Below are 20,661 nucleotides of genomic sequence, written 5' to 3' on the forward strand. Positions count from 1 at the left end.
GGAGGTCGCATTCGCAGGCAGGAAAGAATCCGCATACGGTTTGAAATACGTCCCATCATCGTTTTGTACTCTTCAATCAATCTTTCCCACACCACAGGGATTTTTTTTTTTTGCGAGAACACACCACAGGGAAATTAGTAAGTTGCCGTATGAACCCACGTCACGCTCCGCCGACTCAATAAATATAGTCTTCAATAATACTACAATGCATGTTCTCACAAGCATTCCGACGGGAAGTAGATTTTTCCTAACTAGTTGCGCGTGCAACCTGTATCCTAGCCCTCCATCTAAGGTCCTGTTCAATCAACCTGCCCCACCTGCATGCTGCCGCTACTCCATGTCCACATGCATGCTGCAGTTACTCCACAGCCATGCAGTGCATTCCCTTGGCCCACATGCATGCTGCGGTTACTCCATGTCCATCGCCTCTTCAAACAAAACTACAGGATAAATAAATATTTCACTAAATAAATTGTTCAAATTTAAATTCACTTATGTATTTGAGTTTTTCACGGTCAGCTCTACAAAACAAGTCCAATATCAATATATTTTAAATTAAAATGTGAGCCCAAGGTAAAATTAAATTGTGTGTGGCTCAAAAAAGTTCCATAAACTTTTCATGAAATTCAGCCAAGCTATCTATAAGTTCTTTGGTTCCAGATACACTCTCTAGCAAAGTTCTTTCATATTTCTAATAAAGTGCAGACCCACTATTCAGAAAGTTCATCAGCATTTGATTCTATTTATTTAGCACTTTACAATAAAAATGAGAAGTTCTTCATTGTTTAAAGCAAAGTTTAAAAAAATGTGTTTCAAATGTATCCATAACTGAACTTGTTCTTTTTTTAACACAGTACAGACGCAAGCACTTATATACACGCGCATACACTCACCCCTATAAACGCACACACGCACACCCTACCCCTATGAGCACATTTGAAAGACTGAGCTGGCATATCACCTTGAAATTTACGAAGTCATCGTAGACACCTCGTCGTCGACGGGGACGTCTCCTCCCTAAAGGGCTTGACGCCATGAGTTCAAGTATGTAAAAAGTTTTGAAAATAATTTTTTGGTTTTAAAGATATGTACCATCTAAATTGTCAAAAGAAATGAAAAGTGCTGGAGTTGGAGGAGAGAGGGAAGATAATGCAGGCCATGCATGTGTTGATGTAAGACATGCATGTGTCTACACTCGCGGAGAGAAAAGACCACACACATGCAAGGGCTCGCAACAGCAGTGATTCGCGATGCGCGCTCAACTGGTTAGGATTCGCCTTATTCGATTCTGACGTACGTTCACCACACATTTTGTCCAATAATACAATGCTTGTTTTCACAATCGAATCATACGATATTACTTCCAACTTTTATTTCTATGACTGCCTATAAAAGCAGGGCTCGCATTCTGAAGCTGCAGCTCACAGCATCTCAGCCATGGCATCTATTCCGAAGTTTCTGCTGCTCCTGCTGTGCACTTATCTTCACACTCTCGTTGCTCACGGAGGGGACAATCTTCGCAGCTACAAGGTTCTGCACGCTGGCTCTCTCAAATCTGCCACCGTCAACTGCTCCCAGCCCAAAGGTGTAGTGACTTATCCATGAACGCACCTGCATGCAGTTCAATTGGTTAATAAGTAGTATTATTTTAAGCACATTTTTAATCGTGTGTACCTAACTGGGTTGTTTCAGCAGTGAGTTCATCATCCGGCGGCGTCACGGTGCCGTTGCACCACCGGCACGGCCCGTGCTCCCCCGTGCCCTCCACGGAGGCGCCGACCTTGGAGGAGATGCTCCGTCGTGACCAGTTCCGGGCCGCCTACATCACACGGAAGTACTCCGGCGTCATGGGTGGCGCGGGTGACGTGGAGCAATCGGACGTTACCGTGCCGACCACGCTGGGCACCTCCCTGGGCACACTGGAGTACTTGATCACCGTCGGCATCGGCTCGCCGGCCATGACCCAGACCATGCTCATCGACACTGGCAGCGACGTGTCCTGGGTGCAGTGCAAGCCGTGCTCGCAGTGCCACACCCAGGCCGACTCGCTCTTCGACCCCAGCTCGTCGAGCACCTACTCCGCGTTCCCCTGCAGCTCCTCCGCCTGCACGCAGCTCCGTCAGAGCCAGCAGGGGAACGGCTGCTCCTCCGGCTCCCAGTGCCAGTACATTGTCAAATATGGCGACGGTTCGAGCGGGACCGGGACCTACAGCTCCGACAAGCTCACGCTGGGCTCGAGCTCCGTCAGCTACTTCCAGTTCGGATGCAGCCAGTCTGAGTCAGGCAATCTTCTCGAAGACCAGACCGATGGGCTCATGGGGCTCGGCGGCGGCGCTCAGTCGCTCGCCACCCAGACCGCGGGGACCTTAGGCAAGGCCTTCTCGTACTGCCTCCCACCGACTCCGGACTCGTCTGGGTTCCTCACCCTCGGCGCAGCAACCTCGGGTTTCGCCAAGACACAGATGCTGAGGAGCAGTGCCCCGGCCTACTACGGTGTGCTCCTTGAGGCCATCAGGGTAGGAGGCAGGCAGCTCAACATACCCGCCTCGGTCTTCTCCGCCAAGTCGATCATGGACTCCGGCACAATCATCACGCGGCTGCCGCCGACCGCGTACTCTGCGCTGTCGGCGGCGTTCAAGGCCGGCATGAAGCAGTACCCGCCGGCGCAGCCCATGGGCATCTTCGACACATGCTTCAACTTCAGCGGCCAGTCCCCCATCAACATACCGAGCGTCGCACTAGTGTTCTCCGGGGGTGTCGTCGTCGACCTCGCCACCGACGGGATCATTCTGGACAGCTGCCTCGCCTTCGCGGCCAACAGCGATGACAGCTCCCTTGGCATCATCGGCAACGTGCAGCAGCGGACGATCGAGGTGCTCTACGACGTCGGCGGCGGCGCCGTGGGGTTCAAGGCTGGCGCATGCTGATCGGCGCGCACAAGGAGACCGTTGATACTATTGGGGTCACCAGCTCGTTGTATACTTGTTTGCTGCAGCGAGCTATAGTAAAAGTGACATAGTACGTGAAGTGGGGCCAAAGCATCAGCGCTATAGACCTATAGTACTTCAACTGTCGTTGCAACGTGACGCAAGCGTGCAAACTAGGAGTACCAACCAAAACATACTTGTAACTATTTTCGGGTAGGGAAAAAGTCTCAAAATAAACCTTGAACTTCAAATCCCTGAAATTAGCACCCCGCACTAGTAGAAAAAGAGGCTTCCATACGCCCCCATTAGTCCCCAAAATAATCGAACCGCGACAAAAGGGGTCTTTAGTCGCGGTTTGGGAGGAGACCCACGACCAACTATCTGGGCCCAGCGCGCTCGGTCGACGGCTGGCGGACGGGAGGGGCTTTAGTCCCGGTTGGCCTGGCCAACCGGGACTAAAGGTCCCCGAAGGCCTTTAGTCGCGGTTGGCCAGGCCAACCGGGACTAAAGGCCCATCCCTATATATAGGACTCAGCTCACTTCACTTCACTCAGCTCACTTCACAATTTTCAGAAGGGGGTGGTGGGTTTGCTTTTGGTTCCTCCTATGCACACAAGGTGTTCGATGAAATGCCCGAGAGCCTGAAACAAACATGATATGAAGTGTCCGAGCCACACTTGAGCTTTCTCATTTATTTTTCCTCCGCGATCGCGGTTAGCAACTTGAACCTTTCATGTGTCATTGATAAAATATGCATGTGTGTAGTTCATTGTTTAATTTGTATTATTTCTAGCTAGTTAGTTTAACAAATGCATGATGGTTAATTATATACTTTATATAATAATAATGCAGATGAATCGGCAATGGATGTACGGTCCCCGACTCTCCGGCGAGTTCACTACGGGTTTGAAAGATTTCCTCATAGTGGCAAATGCGAACAAGCAGCAAGGTTTTATTATCTGTCCATGTGCTGTCTGTAAGAATCAGAAGGGTTACTCCTCCTCAAAAGACGTTCACATGCACCTGCTTCGGCACGGTTTCATGCGAAGCTATAATTGTTGGACCAAGCATGGAGAAAGAGGGGTTAGAATGGAAGAAGATGAAGAAGGGGATGATATCGATGACAACTATCATGATCATTTCGGTGATACTTTCATGGAGGATGATGCTGAAGGTGGGGAAGGGTTAGGTGAAGGTGAAGAAGAGGCACATGATGAGCCCGCTGATGATCTTGGTCGGACCATTGCTGATGCACGGAGACGCTGCGAAACTGACAAGGATAGGGAGAATTTGGATCGCATGTTAGAGGATCACAAAAAGTCGTTGTATCTAGGATGCGATAATAGTCTGAAAAAGCTGGGCTGCACACTGGATTTGCTAAAATGGAAGGCACAGGAAGGTGTAGGTGACTCATCATTTGAAAATTTGCTGAAAATGTTGAAGAATATGTTTCCGAAGAATAACGAGTTGCCCGCCAGTACGTACGAAGCAAAGAAGGTTGTCTGCCCTCTAGGTTTAGAGGTTCTGAAGATACATGCATGCATTAACGACTGCATCCTCTACCGCGGTGAATACGAGAATTTGAATGAATGCCCTGTATGCACTGCATTGCGTTATAAGATCAGAGGCGATGACCCTGGTGACGATGTTGAGGGCGAGAAACCTAGGAAGAGGGTTCCCGCCAAGGTGATGTGGTATGCTCCTATAATACCACGGTTGAAACGTCTGTTCAGGAACAAAAAGCATGCCAAGTCGTTGCGATGGCACAAAGAGGACCGTAAGTCCGACGGGGAGTTGAGACACACCACTGATGGAACGCAATGGAGAAAGATCGACAGAGTGTTCAAAGATTTTGCAGCTGACGCAAGGAACATAAGATTTGGTCTAAGTACTGATGGCATGAATCCTTTTGGCGAGCAGAGCTCCAGCCATAGCACCTGGCCCGTGACTCTATGCATCTACAACCTTCCTCCTTGGTTGTGCATGAAGCGTAAGTTCATTATGATGCCAGTGCTCATCCAAGGTCCAAAGCAACCCGGGAACGACATCGATGTGTACCTAAGGCCATTAGTTGATGAACTTTTACAGTTGTGGGCCAGACCTGGTGTACGTGTCTGGGATGAGCACAAAGGAGAGGAATTTGACCTACGAGCGTTGCTTTTTGTAACCATCAACGATTGGCCTGCTCTCAGTAACCTTTCGGGACAGACAAATAAGGGATACAATGCATGCACGCACTGCTTACATGAGACTGAAAGTGTACGTTTGGTTAATTGTAAGAAGAACGTGTACCTGGGTCATCGTCGATTTCTTCCCCGAAATCATAATGTAAGAAAGAAAGGCAAGCATTTCAACGGCAAGGCAGATCACCGACCGAAGCCTGCGGAACGTACTGGTGCTGAGATATTTGATATGGTCAAGGATTTGAAAGTCATCTTTGGAAAGGGTCCTGGCGGACAATCAGTTCCGCGGGGAGTTGACGGGCACGCACCCATGTGGAAGAAGAAATCTATATTTTGGGAGCTAGAATATTGGAAAGTCCTAGATGTCCGCTCTGCAATCGACGTGATGCATGTTATGAAGAATATTTGCGTGAACCTGCTAAGCTTCTTGGGCGTGTATGGGAAGACAAATGATACAAAGGAAGCACGGCAGGACCAGCAACTTTTGAAAGACCCAGATGACCGGCATCCGGAATGGTTTCAAGGTCGTGCCAGCTACGCTCTTACCAAAGAAGAGAAGGTCATTTTTTTTGAATGCCTGAGCAGTATGAAGGTCCCGTCTGGCTTCTCGTCGAATATAAAGGGAATAATAAACATGGCGGAGAAAAAGTTCCAAAACCTGAAGTCTCGCGACTGCCACGTGATTATGACGCAATTGCTTCCGATTGCTTTGAGGGGGCTCCTACCGGAAAATGTTCGAGTAGCCATTGTGAAGCTATGTGCATTCCTCAATGCAATCTCTCAGAAGGTAATCAATCCAGAAGATCTACCACGGTTACAGAACGATGTGGTCCAATGCCTTGTCAGTTTTGAGTTGGTGTTCCCACCATCCTTCTTCGATATTATGACGCACCTCCTGCTCCACCTAGTCGAAGAGATTTCCATTCCCGGTCCTGTATTTCTACACAATATGTTCCCCTTTGAGAGGTTCATGGGAGTATTAAAGAAATATGTTCGTAACCATGCTAGGCCAGAAGGAAGCATCGTCAAGGGCTATGGAAATGAGGAGGTAATTGAGTTCTGTATTGACTATGTTCCTGACCTTAAGCCGATTGGTATTCCTCAATCGCGGCACGAGGGGAGACTAAGTGGAAAAGGCAAGATCGGAAGGAAATCCACGATATGTATGGACGGTCATTCTATGACTGAAGCACACCACACAGTTCTGCAAAATTCCAGCTTGGTGGCTCCGTACTTCGAGCAACACAAGAATATTTTACGCTCGGACAACCCGGGGAAGCCTGAATCCTGGATTAGAAAGGCCCACATGGAGACTTTCGGCAGTTGGTTGCGAAAACATTTAATGAATGACAATGATGATGTTGGAGATCAGCTGTACATGTTGGCCAAGAAACCATCTTCGACTATAACGATTTTCCAAGGGTACGAGATAAATGGGAATACATTTTACACCATCGCCCAAGATAAAAAGAGCACCAACCAAAACAATGGTGTCCGCTTTGATGCAGCAACCGAGAATGGGCAAAAGGTCACATATTATGGTTACATAGAGGAGATATGGGAACTTGACTATGGACCCTCCTTTAAGGTCCCTTTGTTCCGGTGCAAATGGTTCAAGCTAACAGGAGGTGGGGTAAAGGTGGACGAGCAATACGGAATGACAATGGTGGATTTCAACAATCTTGGTTACCTTGACGAACCATTCGTCCTTGCCAAAGATGTCGCTCAGGTTTTTTATTTGAAGGACATGAGTAGCAAACCGAGGAAACGGAAAGATAAGAAAACGATCAGTACATCATGCGATGATCCAAAGTGCCACATTGTTCTTTCAGGGAAAAGAAACATCGTGGGAGTGGAGGACAAGACAGACATGTCAGAAGATTATAATATGTTTGGTGAAATTCCGCCCTTCAAAGTGAACACTGACCCAAGCATTAAGTTAAATGATGAGGATGCTCCATGGATACGGCACAATCGTAAGCAAGCAGGGACACAAGGGAAGAATTGATGTGTAATAATTTATTGTACCAAACTTTGTTGAATGGATCATGTGAATTAAAACGTACGATGGCGAATCCGGATGATTTGTATTTAGTCGATGAACTGAATGATGTATCAAACCTTTTGTCAAACCTTCAAGGGATCGATGAACTGAATTTTTTCTGATTTTTCTGTTTTTTTGATATATTATTTGTATTTTTAAGATTTTAAAATGAATTTGTTTTATTTTTCTGATTTTTTTGATATATTATTAGTATTTTCAAGATTTTAAAATGAATTTGTTTTATTTTTCTGATTTTTTTGATATATAATTATATTTTTAAGATTTTAAAATGAATTCGTTTTATTTTTCTGATTTTTTTGATATATTATTAGTATTTTCAAGATTTTAAAATGAATTAGTTTTATTTTTCTGATTTTTTTGATATATAATTGTATTTTTAAGATTTTAAAATGAATTAGTTTTATTTTTCTGATTTTTTTGATATATAATTGTATTTTTAAGATTTTAAAATGAATTAGTTTTATTTTTCTGATTTTTTTGATATATTATTTGTAATTTCAAGATTTTAAAATGAATTAGTTTTATTTTTCTGATTTTTTTGATATATAATTGTATTTTTAAGATTTTAAAATGAATTAGTTTTATTTTATATGAAAAAGGACCTTTAGTCGCGGTTCGTGACACGAACCGCGACTAAAGGCTCTTTCTGCGCGGGAACGAAAGCGGCGCCAAAACCCTTTAGTCCGGTTGGGGAGGCGGACCGCGACTAAAGGTACCCTTTAGTCGCGGTTGGTGTCCCCAACTGGGACTAAAGGGTACCTTTAGTCGCGGTCCGCCTCCCCAACCGGGACTAAAGCTTTTCCTATATAAGTGTGGCACTTAGGATTTTTCCACATTCTTCCCCGACGCTTCGACGCCGCCAGGCTGCTCCTCGTCGCTGTCGCCGTTGCCGCGCCCTGCCCCGTCGCCGCCCGCTCCTCCTCGCCGTCGCCAACGCCTCCCCGACCTCACCGTCGTCAACGCCTCCCCGACCTCGTCCTGCCCCAGTGAGCGGCGACGCCCTGCCCCAGTGAGCTCCGACGCCCTGCCCCGTCGCCGCCCGCTCCTCCTCGCCGTCGCCAACGCCCGCCGCTGCCCCTGCCCCTGCCGCCGCCGCTTGCCTCCCGCCGCTGCCCCTGCCCCTGCCGCCGCCTGCCTCCCGCCGCCCGCCCGCCGCCGTCCTCCTCAAACAAAGAAAAGGAAGAACAAAAGGAAGAAGAAAAGGAAAAAGAAAAGAAAATAAGAAAAGGAAAAAGAAAATAAGAAAAGGAAAAAGAAAATAAGAAAAGGAAAAACAGAATAAGAAAAGGAAAAAGAAAATAAGAAAAGGAAGAACAAAATAAGAAAAGGAAAAAGAAAATAAGAAAAGGAAAAACAGAATAAGAAAAGGAAAAAAGAAAATAAGAAAAGGAAAAAGAAAAGGAAGAAGAAAAGGAAAAACAAAATAAGAAAAGGAAAAAGAAAATAAGAAAAGGAAAAAGAAAAGGAAGAAGAAAAGGAAAAAAAAAATAAGAAAAGGAAAAAGAAAATAAGAAAAGGAAAAACAGAATAAGAAACGGAAAAAGAAAATAAGAAAAGGAAAAAGAAAAGGAAGAAGAAAAGGAAAAACAAAATAAGAAAAGAAAATAAGAAAAGGAAAAAGAAAATAAGAAAAGGAAAAACAGAATAAGAAAAGGAAAAAGAAAATAAGAAAAGGAAAAAGAAAAGGAAGAAGAAAAGTAAAAAGAAAAGGAAGAAGAAAAGGAAGAAGAAAAGGAAGAAGAAAAGGAGGAAGAAAAGGAAGAAGAAAAGGAAGAAAAGGAAGAAGAAAAGGAAAAAGAAAAGGAAGAAGAAAAGGAAGAAGAAAAGGAAAAAGAAAAGGAAGAAGAAAAGGAAGAAGAAAAGGAGGAAGAAAAGGAAGAAGAAAAGGAAGAAAAGGAAGAAGAAAAGGAAGAAGAAAAGGAAAAAGAAAAGGAAGATGAAAAGGAAGAAGAAAAGGAAGATGAGAAGGAAAAAGAAAAGGAAGAAGAAGAAAAGGAAACCCTAAACCCTAAACAAAAACTTCTATGCAAATTAGTGCTAAATAATCTTATTTTTTAATTCCTCCTCCTCTATGTCCCCTTAATCTTATTTTTTAATTCCTTTATACTTAAAGAATTTTTACTACATGCAGGAGTGACATATGGCGGACGGTAGAGCCGAGCCGCTTAGGGATCCGGAGGCTGAACGTTATTTAATGGGCATCATCAACAACGAGATTCCTTATGTGCCGGGCTCAGAATATGAGCAAGAAGAGGGTGTAGTCTCTTCTTTTCTGAACCTTGACGGTGGAACAGACATTGTCGATGATCAAGAAGGTGAAGGAACGAACATTGTCGACGGAGGTCAACCATCAACAAACGACGATCTCGAATTGCAAGTAGCAACCACCTCCGGCGAGGTATATATATACATTGAGCCTCTCGTGATACAAACTTACTGAAATGTGAATACATATGTATTAACGCGCACGACTCTCTTTCTTTTTTTAGCCCTCGGCCGGATCGAGTACGACAAAGCGTGGCAAATCCAAGGCGATGAAAACAGGAGAAACATATGCCATTGAGTTTGTTAGTGAAACTGGCAAGCCCCTACAGCACACCTCAAAGTTTATCAACCAATGCGGAGTCGTTGTTAGAGACAACGTCCCGATCACCGTCCAGGAATGGAAGGAGCCAAAGAAGGCACGTCTTGGTTTCAGTTTTGTCGACAAGAGAACGAAAAAGGATTGCTGGAGAAAGCTTATGGAACATTTCATTCTACCTCCGGAATACAAAAAAGTCGATGAATTCGGTAACGAGGTTCCGGGTGGACGTGAGAGGAGGAGGCTAGTTAAAGAGTTCGCTCTTCAGAAGATGGGCGAAGCATTCCGGAACTTCAAGAAAAATTTAACCCGTGACTATGTCAACAAGGGCAAGACTCCGGATTTCAATGGACAACATGAGAAACTGAAAGATGATTGGCCAGAATTTGTGAGGCAAAAGCAATCGGAGCATTTCAAGGAAATATCGAAAAAATAAGGATAATGCGAGTAAGAAAAAGTTCCATCATATTATGGGGCCAGGAGGATACCGCCTTTCGGAGCCTAGGTGGCAGAAGATGGAGGAGGACCTGAGGGTGCGAGGAATCCCTCTAGGTACAGAGGGATGGGACCCAAGGGCCAAAAGCTGGTGGTACGGGCATGGGGGATCGCTAGACCCGGAGACAGGGGTGTGTGTTCACCGGAAGAAAAAGTTTGCTCCCACCCAAGCCCTTATTGACGCAATGACCCAAGCTCAAGAGGGCTTGATCAAGTTCAACAGAGAGAAAGACGCACTGACAACATCCCTCGGGAATGATGAACACGGAGGACGTGTACGAGGCAAAGGCAAAGTTCTGTGGAAAGTAGGGTTTTCCCAAGACAATGACCCGTACTGTTACAGAAGCCGTAAGAGAAAGACGGACCGGGATGCAGATCTTATGGCGAAGTTTGCATCGGAACTCCATGAGTTGAAGCAGACCGTGCATGAACTAGTAAAAGAAAAATCGGCTGCAGGGCCGCATGAAGATCATGAAGCGGATCGCGGAAGCCAGCAGCGGAGAAGCAGCGTGGCTTCCACGGATGCCCCGCCTGGTGCTAGTGCACCGATGATCGAGATTCGTGCACCGGAGCCTCACTACCCCGTGGATGATGTAAAGGAGATGAAAGAATGTGATCTGCATTATCCCGTGGGGAACGTTTCCACGAAGGTAGCTAGCGGCAGTGCTTTACCCTGTACACCTGGAGCACTCCACCACAACAACCCCATTGCATATGGCTATGCTCGTGTCACGGTGGAAGACATAGTCCAAGGGTTTGAGGACCTGGAGATTGACAAAGCTACACCCGAAGGGGAGAGAAGACTTGGAGATGTCAAGCGCCAGATCATTCTATGGAAAAAGAAGTACATAGTGTTTCCAGGCGAGGCGCCAAGGCTAGCAAGTCCACCCCCCTCCGATGGTGGTGGTGGTGGCGGTGGTGGTGGTGGTGGTGGTTCACCTACACCTCCTTCACGCCATTCGACGCCGTCCCCCGATCCACAACCTCCGGCGGGTACGACGCCCCCCAATCCTCCTCCGGTGGGTACGACGCCCCCCAATCCAGCTCCGGCGAAGAAGCAGAAGCAGGCGGACAGCAAGGAAACCCGCTCCTGGACTATTAACCCGGACCCTTATGTACCTAAGACCACAAGGGTACCGGAGCCATCACTGAAGCCTCTCCTCCCAAGGCCTTGGGAACTTAGTGAAGCTGAAACCAAATTGGCCGCGTCTGCTGATTATGAGAAATGGAAGGCGGATATGAAGGCGATAAAAGAGCCTGAGCCCAAGCAAGTATTCACTGAGAAGCAAAAGAAGTGGGCTAAGGATTTTTTGACGACACCGTCCCAAGCCGAGCTGAATATGCCTGACGACTATGGACATGAACTTCGTAGGCAAGCAAAAATATTGAAGGAGGAGAAAGAAGAAAGTAAAAAAAGCGGGAAACAAGTTGACCAGCTCGGGATGCAGAAGAAACAATCGATCCCCCCGCTCATAGTGAAAGCCGGTCCGGAAGAGGACCCCGAGATCATAGCAGCTGCGGCAGCACTTGGATTGACTGTAGCGAGTGCCATGAAACAAGCGTCCGAGATGGGTTTGACTCTTCGTGCCTTCTTAGGCCTTGAGGATGCGCCAGTATGTGAGATAGCATTACAATATGTGCGGAATGGGCCTCTCATCGAGCCTGCGCGGGAAAAGAGTCTACCACCACAAATGCGAAATCTGCTACGTTGGTACAAGCAATTCATAACATGGGCCGACAAAGAATATGTTTATGCGGATGTTACAGAGGAGCATCACACCAAACGGTACTCTGTACAAGTTCATATGAGTGAATTGTTCCAGCTGTTCAATCTGCGTGACCTCGACAAATCTATGCTGAGTTGCTACGTTCTGTAAGTGATTTATTTCTACCTCATCTCGTTCTTCATTGCCTGCACTATATATATATATATATATATATATATATATATATATATTGTCCTAACTATATTGTTGTGTACGCTATTATGCAGATTGAAGATTTGGGAATGCAAAATAAGAAACATCCATGATGTTGGGTTCATTGACCCACATATCGTTAATGGACATGTGTTACAAAATCACCCCGAAGACGTGGAGAAAGACTTGTACAAGTTTCTTAGAAAGCATCAACTCAAAAGTCATATTCTATTTCCTTACCATTTTGGGTGAGTGTTTCTCTCTTGTGCCCATTCTCTTTTGTTTACTCCATGCATGGTATGTCTAATCGATGAGTTATGCATGACTGTGCATGTAACGTGTCCGCAGGTTCCACTGGATTCTGCTAAATATTGAACTTCACACCTCCAGAGTTCTAATCATGGACTCTATGGATTCGGATCCAAAGCGTTGGGCCGACATGAGAAAAATGCTGCAAAAGTAATTATTTTCAATCATTTGAGCTCTATATCGATCGGTCTCTTTCGTTCATTTCCTAATATCAAGTAACTAATAACTCCCTTGTTCATTTAATTTTCTTTGCCCTGTAGGGTTTGGAAACGGTTCTCAGAAGAAATTGTCGGTGAATTCAAACATGAGCTAGATTTTAGAAGGTTAGTTAATGTGGATAAGCAGCCACCAGGGACCAATCTATGTGGATACTATGTTTGTGAGAACATCCGGAGACACACCTCTGAGCGGAAGGCATCGGATAGCGTGCGCAAGGCGACGGATAACTTGCGGAGGAGGCTTAGTCCAGAAGCTCGCTTCCGACCAATTCAAGATGAATTAGCAGGATTTTTCATGAGGGAAGTCATCAATCCTAAAGGAGAACACTATACCGAGGACGAAGAAATTTATATGCATACCCGAGATTGAAACTTGTTCGAAGTTGTATATGGTCATCCATCCTAATTGTGTATGGAAACTTGTTCGAAGTTGTATATGGTCACCCGAGATTGAATATATATTATATATTCCTCTTGAATTCTTCTTGTTTGAAATTTCATATGCATGTATATTGTAGCGTAGAATATGTGTACTGAAACTTCATCAAAATTGAAATGAAACACAAAATAAAATATAAAAGAAATAAAGCACTACAAATTAAAAAGAAAATGGTTTAGGGGGGCTAAAACCCTAAACCTGCGGAGGAGGCCTTTAGTCCCGGTTAGCCACGAGAACCGGGACTAAAGGTCCTCCGCCCTGACGGACCCCTGGCGCCCACGTGGACGGGCCTTTAGTCCCGGTTAGCCATGAGAACCGGGACTAAAGCCTTTAGTCGCGGTTCGTAAGAGGCGCGACTAAAGGGGGGGGGGTCTTTAGTCGCGCATATTTAGTCCCGGTTGCACAGCCGGGACTAAAGGCCTTTGCGAACCGGGACTAAAGGCCTTTTTTCTACCAGTGCCGTCTTGTCTAATCCCGGCCCATTTTTTGTTGTACGCCTATAAATATCGGACGTTAGATTTTAAGGGAGCTCCCAACAAACGATTCGTTGTTGCTGGGAGGGTCCAGCAACCGAGCGAATTCGTTCGCTAAAAGGACACCTTGCAACTTTTTTTTTCCGCGAATACGCAAAGCTTGTGTATCTTTCATTGATAGGTAGAAGAGAACAGAGTAACAAGAGGGGAGGAAGAGGGATACAACATGGCACACACTCTCCTAACCTAAAACTCCAGCCATGAAAGCCAAAGAAACAAGACCTAGAGCAGCTAAGCCGCGTCACTAACAATGCCGGGCACACCATCACACGGCCATGCCACCAGGATGAAGCAAATCAACGTACCCCCCACCTTGAAGCGCCAAGAAGAGTCGGCAAGTGGGTTGCAGGATCGGACCAGCATGAGGAAGAAGCCATGGATGAAGCTCCGACGATGTTGTACATTGCACCTCGGATGCCCACGTCTTGAAAAGCAGCCCAAAACCAAGCAGGGTGTCCAGCATCACCAATTTCAACACCGAAGACACCACGAGCAACCAAGACGACGCCTTCATGAAGGGGGGCTACATCGGGATGCCGCCGCCGTCTGGTCTGGAGAACCGGACCAAGGGTTTCCCCCGGTGCTCGAAGGAGGACAGATTGAAAGGCCATGGCAACGCCTTCAAGGAGACGGCATCCGCAGATGTCACCACTGCGAGCAACGGCAAGCCGAGCAAGGATTTCGCCCCGGCCTTTGACCGAATCACCCCAAATGCCGTCGGGTCAGGAATCAAAGACAAGGGAACCATATAGCTGGCTGCAACCACCGCGACAGGGAGAGTTGCACCCATCACCAGACGAAGGTGGCATGGGCACCGCCGGATGCACCACCATCAACAACCAACACAACTCATTGCAGGCACCAGATCCACCACCAACGCCATGGTTAGAACTGGGTAGGGAAAGGATGCGCCGCCGCCAGCAGCACCAAAGCCAGCCGAAGAGAAGGCATGGCCGGACCGAGAGCCATGGGAAGGAGCAGCCGACATGGGTAGGTCGTGGAGTTGGGAGGCGCTGGGGGAGGTGGAGCACGGGGAGAGACACGCCGCACCGGGCAGGCCGGCGACGGCCCGGCCAAGAGGCCCGAACGCCATCCTCCCGGGATCCGGTGCTGGCAACAGCAAGGGTGCTGGAGGCCGCACGGATATGGCGCGGGAGGAGGTGGTTGGGGCGAGGATGCACCAGTGACAGGCGGAGCCCGCAGGGAAGGGGGCGGTCGAGGGCCGGGGAGGAGAAGCTGGAGGTAGCATGTCGGCGCCGGAGCGCGACTTGGATCCGACGGGAGAGGTGTGGAGGTGGGGGAGGTGGCTTGCAGTCGGGCCGGCCAAGGCGCCTCACCGCCACCTTCCTGGGAGCTGGCGCGGCTTTGCCGGCCGCTCCTCTGGTGGCGGCGAGGAGACGGGGCGGGGCGGGAGGGGGCCGCGCACTACAAAAAAATACACTTCCGTGATGATACGTGTTTGTCACAGTAGGTCGCGTTTTTTTCATGCATGTACATCCATGACGATTTTATGACAGAATCAAGATAGTCATACATGTGATGTCGTAGAAGTGTTCCATGACACGACCAAAATTATCATCACGGAAGTGTCCACTTCCATGATGATAAATCGCGCGTCACAAAGTGCTTTCATCAAGGGTGACCGACACGTGGCATCCACCGTAACGGAACGCCGTTAAGCTATTGGGTCCGGTTTTGGATCCGATAACCCGTTAACAGCCCAGACCAATGGGGATTTTTCACATGTAAAATCATCATTGGCCGGAGGAAACACGTGTTGCCTCACCGTTGGGACAGATGTCATCCACTCATTGGACAGGAGGCGCCTATGATAGGTCGACACGTGGCACGACCCAACAGTGGCCCATTCCGGTGAAAAAGGTCGTCCCAGTAAAAATTAGCAGGCCGGCCCATATAAGGCCTACTTCTGTCAGGTCCATTTAAGCCCACGGCCCATACGAGATGTGCCAATTTGGCCCGTCAATGGCCCGTTAAAGATTTGACACCATTGCAGCCCATCGTCAGTTCGAGCCTGTTAACAGCCCGCTATATATTTGGGCTCAATATCGGCCCAATGAGATTTCGGCCTATTAACGGCCCATTCAATGGATGGGCCAATTTTCACGATGTACATCTTTCGGCCTTTTAGCGACCCATTTAAATGTTGGGCTAATTTCCGGCCCGGTGTGTCTTTCAGCCTGTTGACGGCCCCTAAATCTGTTGGGCCATTTGTAGTCGGACCTGAGTTTTGGCCTTTTAGCAACCCATTTAAGTGTTGGGCCAATCTCCGGCCCGATGTGCCTTTCAGCTTGTTGACGGCCCATATATCAGTTGGGCCATTTGTAGTCAGACCTGTGTTTTGGCCTTTTAGCGACCCATTTAAGTGTTGGGCCAATTCCCGGCCCTGTGTGCCTTTTAGCCTGTTAACGGACCATAAATGAGTTGGGCCATTTGTAGTCGGACCTGAGTTTTGGCCTTTTAATGGCCCATGCCCTTCATGGTCCAATACTAGCCCGGTTTCTCTTTCGGCCTGCTAAAGGCCCACAACACAGTTGGGCCATTTACAATACGACCTGACTTTCGGCCTCTTAGCGGCCCATGCTCTTCATGGTCTAGTACAAGCACGCTGTCTCTTTCGGCCTGCAAAAGGCCCACAGTATAATTGGGCCATATGTAGCCCGAACTTAGTAACAGCCTGTTAACGGCCCATGAAATCAATTGGGCCCACCTGTTGCCCGCTTCGATGTCGGCCTGTTAACGACCCGGGAGTTAAGAGGGCCGACCATTAACTTAATGGGCCCACTAATGTTCGTACATGTCTTTAGGCCAAATTAGATAATTTGAGCCCATTACGACGAGCAATTATGCACAGGACCAAAACTGATCAAGCAAAGGTACGGCATACAGGGAAAAATGTTGCACATCCAGCATATATTACAGGAAATTACATCCACTGGGCAATCAAAGATTGATTTCAGTGCAAATAAATGAACAGAACGTAACAATCTACAACGTCACAATATGCAACCTCATGTGGGCAAGTTCTTGCTGCTTTGCTACACTGTCTCTGAAAACATTGATCAGTTGTTGTGTCGCACGACTCTGCACCTCTGATTCCTCCACCATTTCCATCATTGCTTCACCCATTAATTGGTTCACAAACATACATTTTGTCTGTTGCATTCGAGACAGAGGATATTGAACAAATTCAGATGGCGATTTTGGCAGGCTTGTATTATTGATAGTGGAGAGTGTCTCGACCACTGCATCATAACATAAATTAGGAGGGGAACCAAACAGATTAATCATGAGTTATTGCCATATTACCTGGCCTAGATTTATTGGAAAGAAACAATGGGGTTGCCTTGCTGTTTTCAGAGTTTGTCTTCTTATCTTCAGCAGCCTGCACCAAATTAACACCCTAGCATTGCTATCATTGGCCAAGTCAGATAATAGGAAAGAAACATTGGCACAACGAACGTTTGGGCAACTAGCCAACACCAAATTAACACAATATGGCACAGCTATCATCAGCCAGGTAAGGTAATACAAAAGCAACATTGACACAATGAATGAATGGGCAACCAGAGCAGCACTACAATTCAGTAATGTGCATGATATGAGATAGTACACTCATGCAGCTCAGTATGCAAAACTACCAGGCAGTTTTCTTTACAAAAATCAACATTGGCGCCTTTAACATTTTGCTACAACTAATTTTAGATCAGATAAAGGTTGGATTCACGCCGATTAACAGAATACATGCTAATGTAAAAATATAGTGATATACAACAGGTACTTACATCAGCATTGGAGCACAGAGAATTCCCGCAAGATATTTTCCTCGAATACAATCCCAATGAAGGAAGTCTTTTATCAATTAACCTTATTTTCTATAAGAGAGATGGGTAAGAAACATGTAGAAAATATGATCAGAATGCTATAAAATTTCATGATGCGAGGATACGCACACGCTTCTTAGAATGGAGTTGACATTCTTTTGCTGGACTAGAGCGGACTAGTTCTTTGGCCACTGGAATCTGCTTATTATCAGTGGGAGTTGGGTTTCTCTGTGCTGGAGCAGTATCTATGAAAAATGGAGTTTGTTTATTATCTCCTGGCGTTTGGATCTTTTGCAAAGACCTGGTTTGTAACCCTTCAGATTCTAACATAGCCGTCTTCCCCTTGCATGCCTTATATAGAAGAATGGTACTTCAATTATAAAACATGCTACAACAGAGATGGAATAGGTACTGAAGAATAGAAAGGCATGACATATTGACATGTATTCCCTCCATCCGGAAATAAATGGATGGGTCTAGGCGTATTTCAGTTCTAGATACATCCAGTTTTATCCATTTCTGCGGCATGTAATCCAAACGGAGGGAGTATGATGTAAGAGCTAGGGATACAGCAGGACAACACAGTAAAAAAACACTGAAAACCCACTGCAGAACCAAAGTATTCAAACCCATTGATATGAGATAGTACACTCATGCAGCCTAGGATGCAAAACTACTAGGCAGTTTTCCTTACAAAAATCAACATTGTGGCCTTTAATCATACATTTTTCTACAACTAAATTTAGATCAGATAAAGGTTGGATTCACGCCGATTAACAAAATACATGCTGATATAAAAATATAGTGATATACAACATGTACTTACATCTGCATTGGAGCACAGAGAATTCTTGCAAGAATCTTTTCTCACAGATGATACCAGTGCAGAAATTCTTCTATCTGTTAAGCTTATTTTCTAAAAGAGAGATGGGTAAGAAACATGTAGAAAATATGATCAGGATGCTATAAAATTTCATGATGCAAGGATACGCACACGCTTCTTAGAATGGAGTTGACATATTTTTGCTGGACTGGAGCGGACTAGTTCTTTGGCCACTGGAATCTGCTTATTATCCGTAGGAGTTGGGTTTCTCTGTGCTGGAGCAGTATCTATAAAAACTGGAGTTGGTTTATTATCTCCTGGCGTTTGGATCTTTTGCAAAGACCTTGTTTGTAACCCTTCAGATTATAACATAGTCATCTTCCCCTTGCATGCCTTGTATAGAAGAATGGTGCTTCAATTATAAAACATGCTACAGCAGAGAGATGGAATAGGTACTGAAGAATAGAAAGGCATGACATATTGACATGTATTCCCTCCATCCGGAAAAAAATGGATGGGTCTAGGCGTATTTCAGTTCTAGATACATCCTTTTTTATCCATTTCGGCAACATGTAATCTGGACGGAGGGAGTATGGTGTAAGAGCTAGGGATACGACAGGACAACATAGTAAAAAAACACTAGTTGAATGTAAAACTGTATGCTAGCGGAATACGTACAGAAAAAAATTAAGGCAACATACACGTGTATGATTGGGAAACTAAGATGGCATTGCAACAGAGCACTAGAACATCACTTCAATGTAAAAAAACATGGTATTGTAGACAGATGAAGTACATACTGATGAATAACAATGCATAAGATATTCAGAAGCATGATGTCCAAATTAAGCAGATGGCATTGTGATAGAGTAGAATGACAATACTTGAATTTGAAAACATGTTATCATGAATGGAATATGTACTGAAAACAGGAAGGCATGACATATTTACATGCATGATCAGCATGCTAAGCACATGGCATTGCAACAGAGTAGATACACTCCACGACATTATATGCATGTTGTACCCATATCACGGGCCAAGTTAGAGCAAGGACCTTGTGGGGAAGAGGATTCAACATCTTTCTGCAAGTCTTCTGAAGAACTGCCTTTACATGTTCCGTCATATTGGGTATCATTGACATCAAGTTTATTGGCCTTTACATTGCTCCGTGAGGTTCTTGTGGATATATCAGTGTGTGCAATTATATCTGACATGCATGGAAGACAACTAGTAGTTAGATTTATGTAATGAGTGCCTGTAGGAGACGACATAAATAGTAGGACTGGAGTTAACTAGCAGCAACAGGTCTCAAAAACTAAAGGGAGAACACAGATGAAAGCTACAGAATATGTATCATTTGTACTCGAGATTAACTAGATGTCACACAAAAGTAATAAAGAACAACATGGGTAATACCAGAAGTGGTATAATACTATAATCACCAGCCCGTGGGATAGCATTGGCTGATGGATGATAACTATGGAACAACATTACCTAAAGAACAAGTATCTTAGCTGAACTATGGAACAACGTTAACTCCTGAACAAGACCCGTAAGAGATCAGCATGAATATGTAGTGAAATGTGATAATCTATTTTCCATGCTTAGATGAATAACAAAGCCATAAAAGTTGCACACAAGTAAGATGAGGGTACAACCTATCTGGCCGCCATCCATAGGAGTGAGCATCATGTGCTGACTTGTCGATGACCTTGCAGTTGTTGTGGCTGTCCATGTAGGGCACGCGCATTCGATGCAGGGAACTGTTGAGTGGGGACTATAGCTCCCTTCTGGTGTATGCTTCACTTGTTGGAGCAGCTGCCGTGAGTCGGAAGACGGTGTGGCTGAAGATGCAGATAACGCATAATGTTAACAACGACACATCTCTTTGATCTGAAGAAATAAACTAAGAGATCAACAGCAAGGTACGAGAGTGGTCACACGTCTGTTGACTGAAGACTAAATTGGGGTCACACGATATTATTTTATTTTGGTAGTGTCCGATCTACGCCGGATGGCTTGATGGCCATCTTGTGCCTCCCGGCTGACACTGTTAGGAATCTTCCCCGAAGAGCCAGTGACCAACGGCAGAGCAGCTTGCCTCCGCCGTCCGTGGCCCCGGCCAAAACCCTGATACGTCTCCAACGTATCTATTATTTTTGATTGCTCCATGCTATATTATCTTCTGTTTTGGACATTATTGGGCTTTATTATACACTTTTATATTATTTTTGGGACTAACCTATTAACCGGAGGCCCAACCCAGAATTGCTGTTTTTTGCCTATTTCAGAGTTACGCAGAAAAATAATATCAAACCGAGTCC

At 45.8% G+C, this 20,661-nt stretch overlaps 1 protein-coding gene across 2 annotated transcripts; it reads left to right on the forward strand.

Annotated features, from left to right (window-relative positions):
• Nucleotides 1-1,422: 1,422 nt before the first annotated feature.
• LOC109753208 (aspartyl protease family protein At5g10770) lies at nucleotides 1,423-3,187 on the forward strand. 2 transcript variants are annotated; one of them, XM_020312125.4, is made up of 2 exons: nucleotides 1,423-1,585; nucleotides 1,693-3,187. In XM_020312125.4, exons 1-2 carry the CDS (start codon nucleotides 1,438-1,440, stop codon nucleotides 2,925-2,927), a joined length of 1,383 nt encoding a protein of 460 aa, XP_020167714.1. In that variant the 5' UTR covers nucleotides 1,423-1,437; the 3' UTR covers nucleotides 2,928-3,187. The 2 variants fall into 2 exon arrangements, with proteins under 2 accessions (XP_020167714.1, XP_020167715.1); XM_020312126.4 differs by having other exon boundaries at nucleotides 1,696-3,187.
• Nucleotides 3,188-20,661: the final 17,474 nt, after the last annotated feature.

The sequence above is a fragment of the Aegilops tauschii genome, chromosome 7 (assembly GCF_002575655.3).
Source record: "Aegilops tauschii subsp. strangulata cultivar AL8/78 chromosome 7, Aet v6.0, whole genome shotgun sequence".
Taxonomy (NCBI): Eukaryota; Viridiplantae; Streptophyta; class Magnoliopsida; order Poales; family Poaceae; genus Aegilops; species Aegilops tauschii.

Excerpts from the sequence above, each read along its gene's own strand:
- LOC109753208 (XM_020312125.4), top strand. The coding sequence starts at position 1,438 with ATGGCATCTATTCCGAAGTTTCTGCTGCTCCTGCTGTGCACTTATCTT. Across the intron at positions 1,586-1,692 it reads CAACTGCTCCCAGCCCAAAG|CAGTGAGTTCATCATCCGGC; the intron begins GTGTAGTGACTT and ends GGGTTGTTTCAG.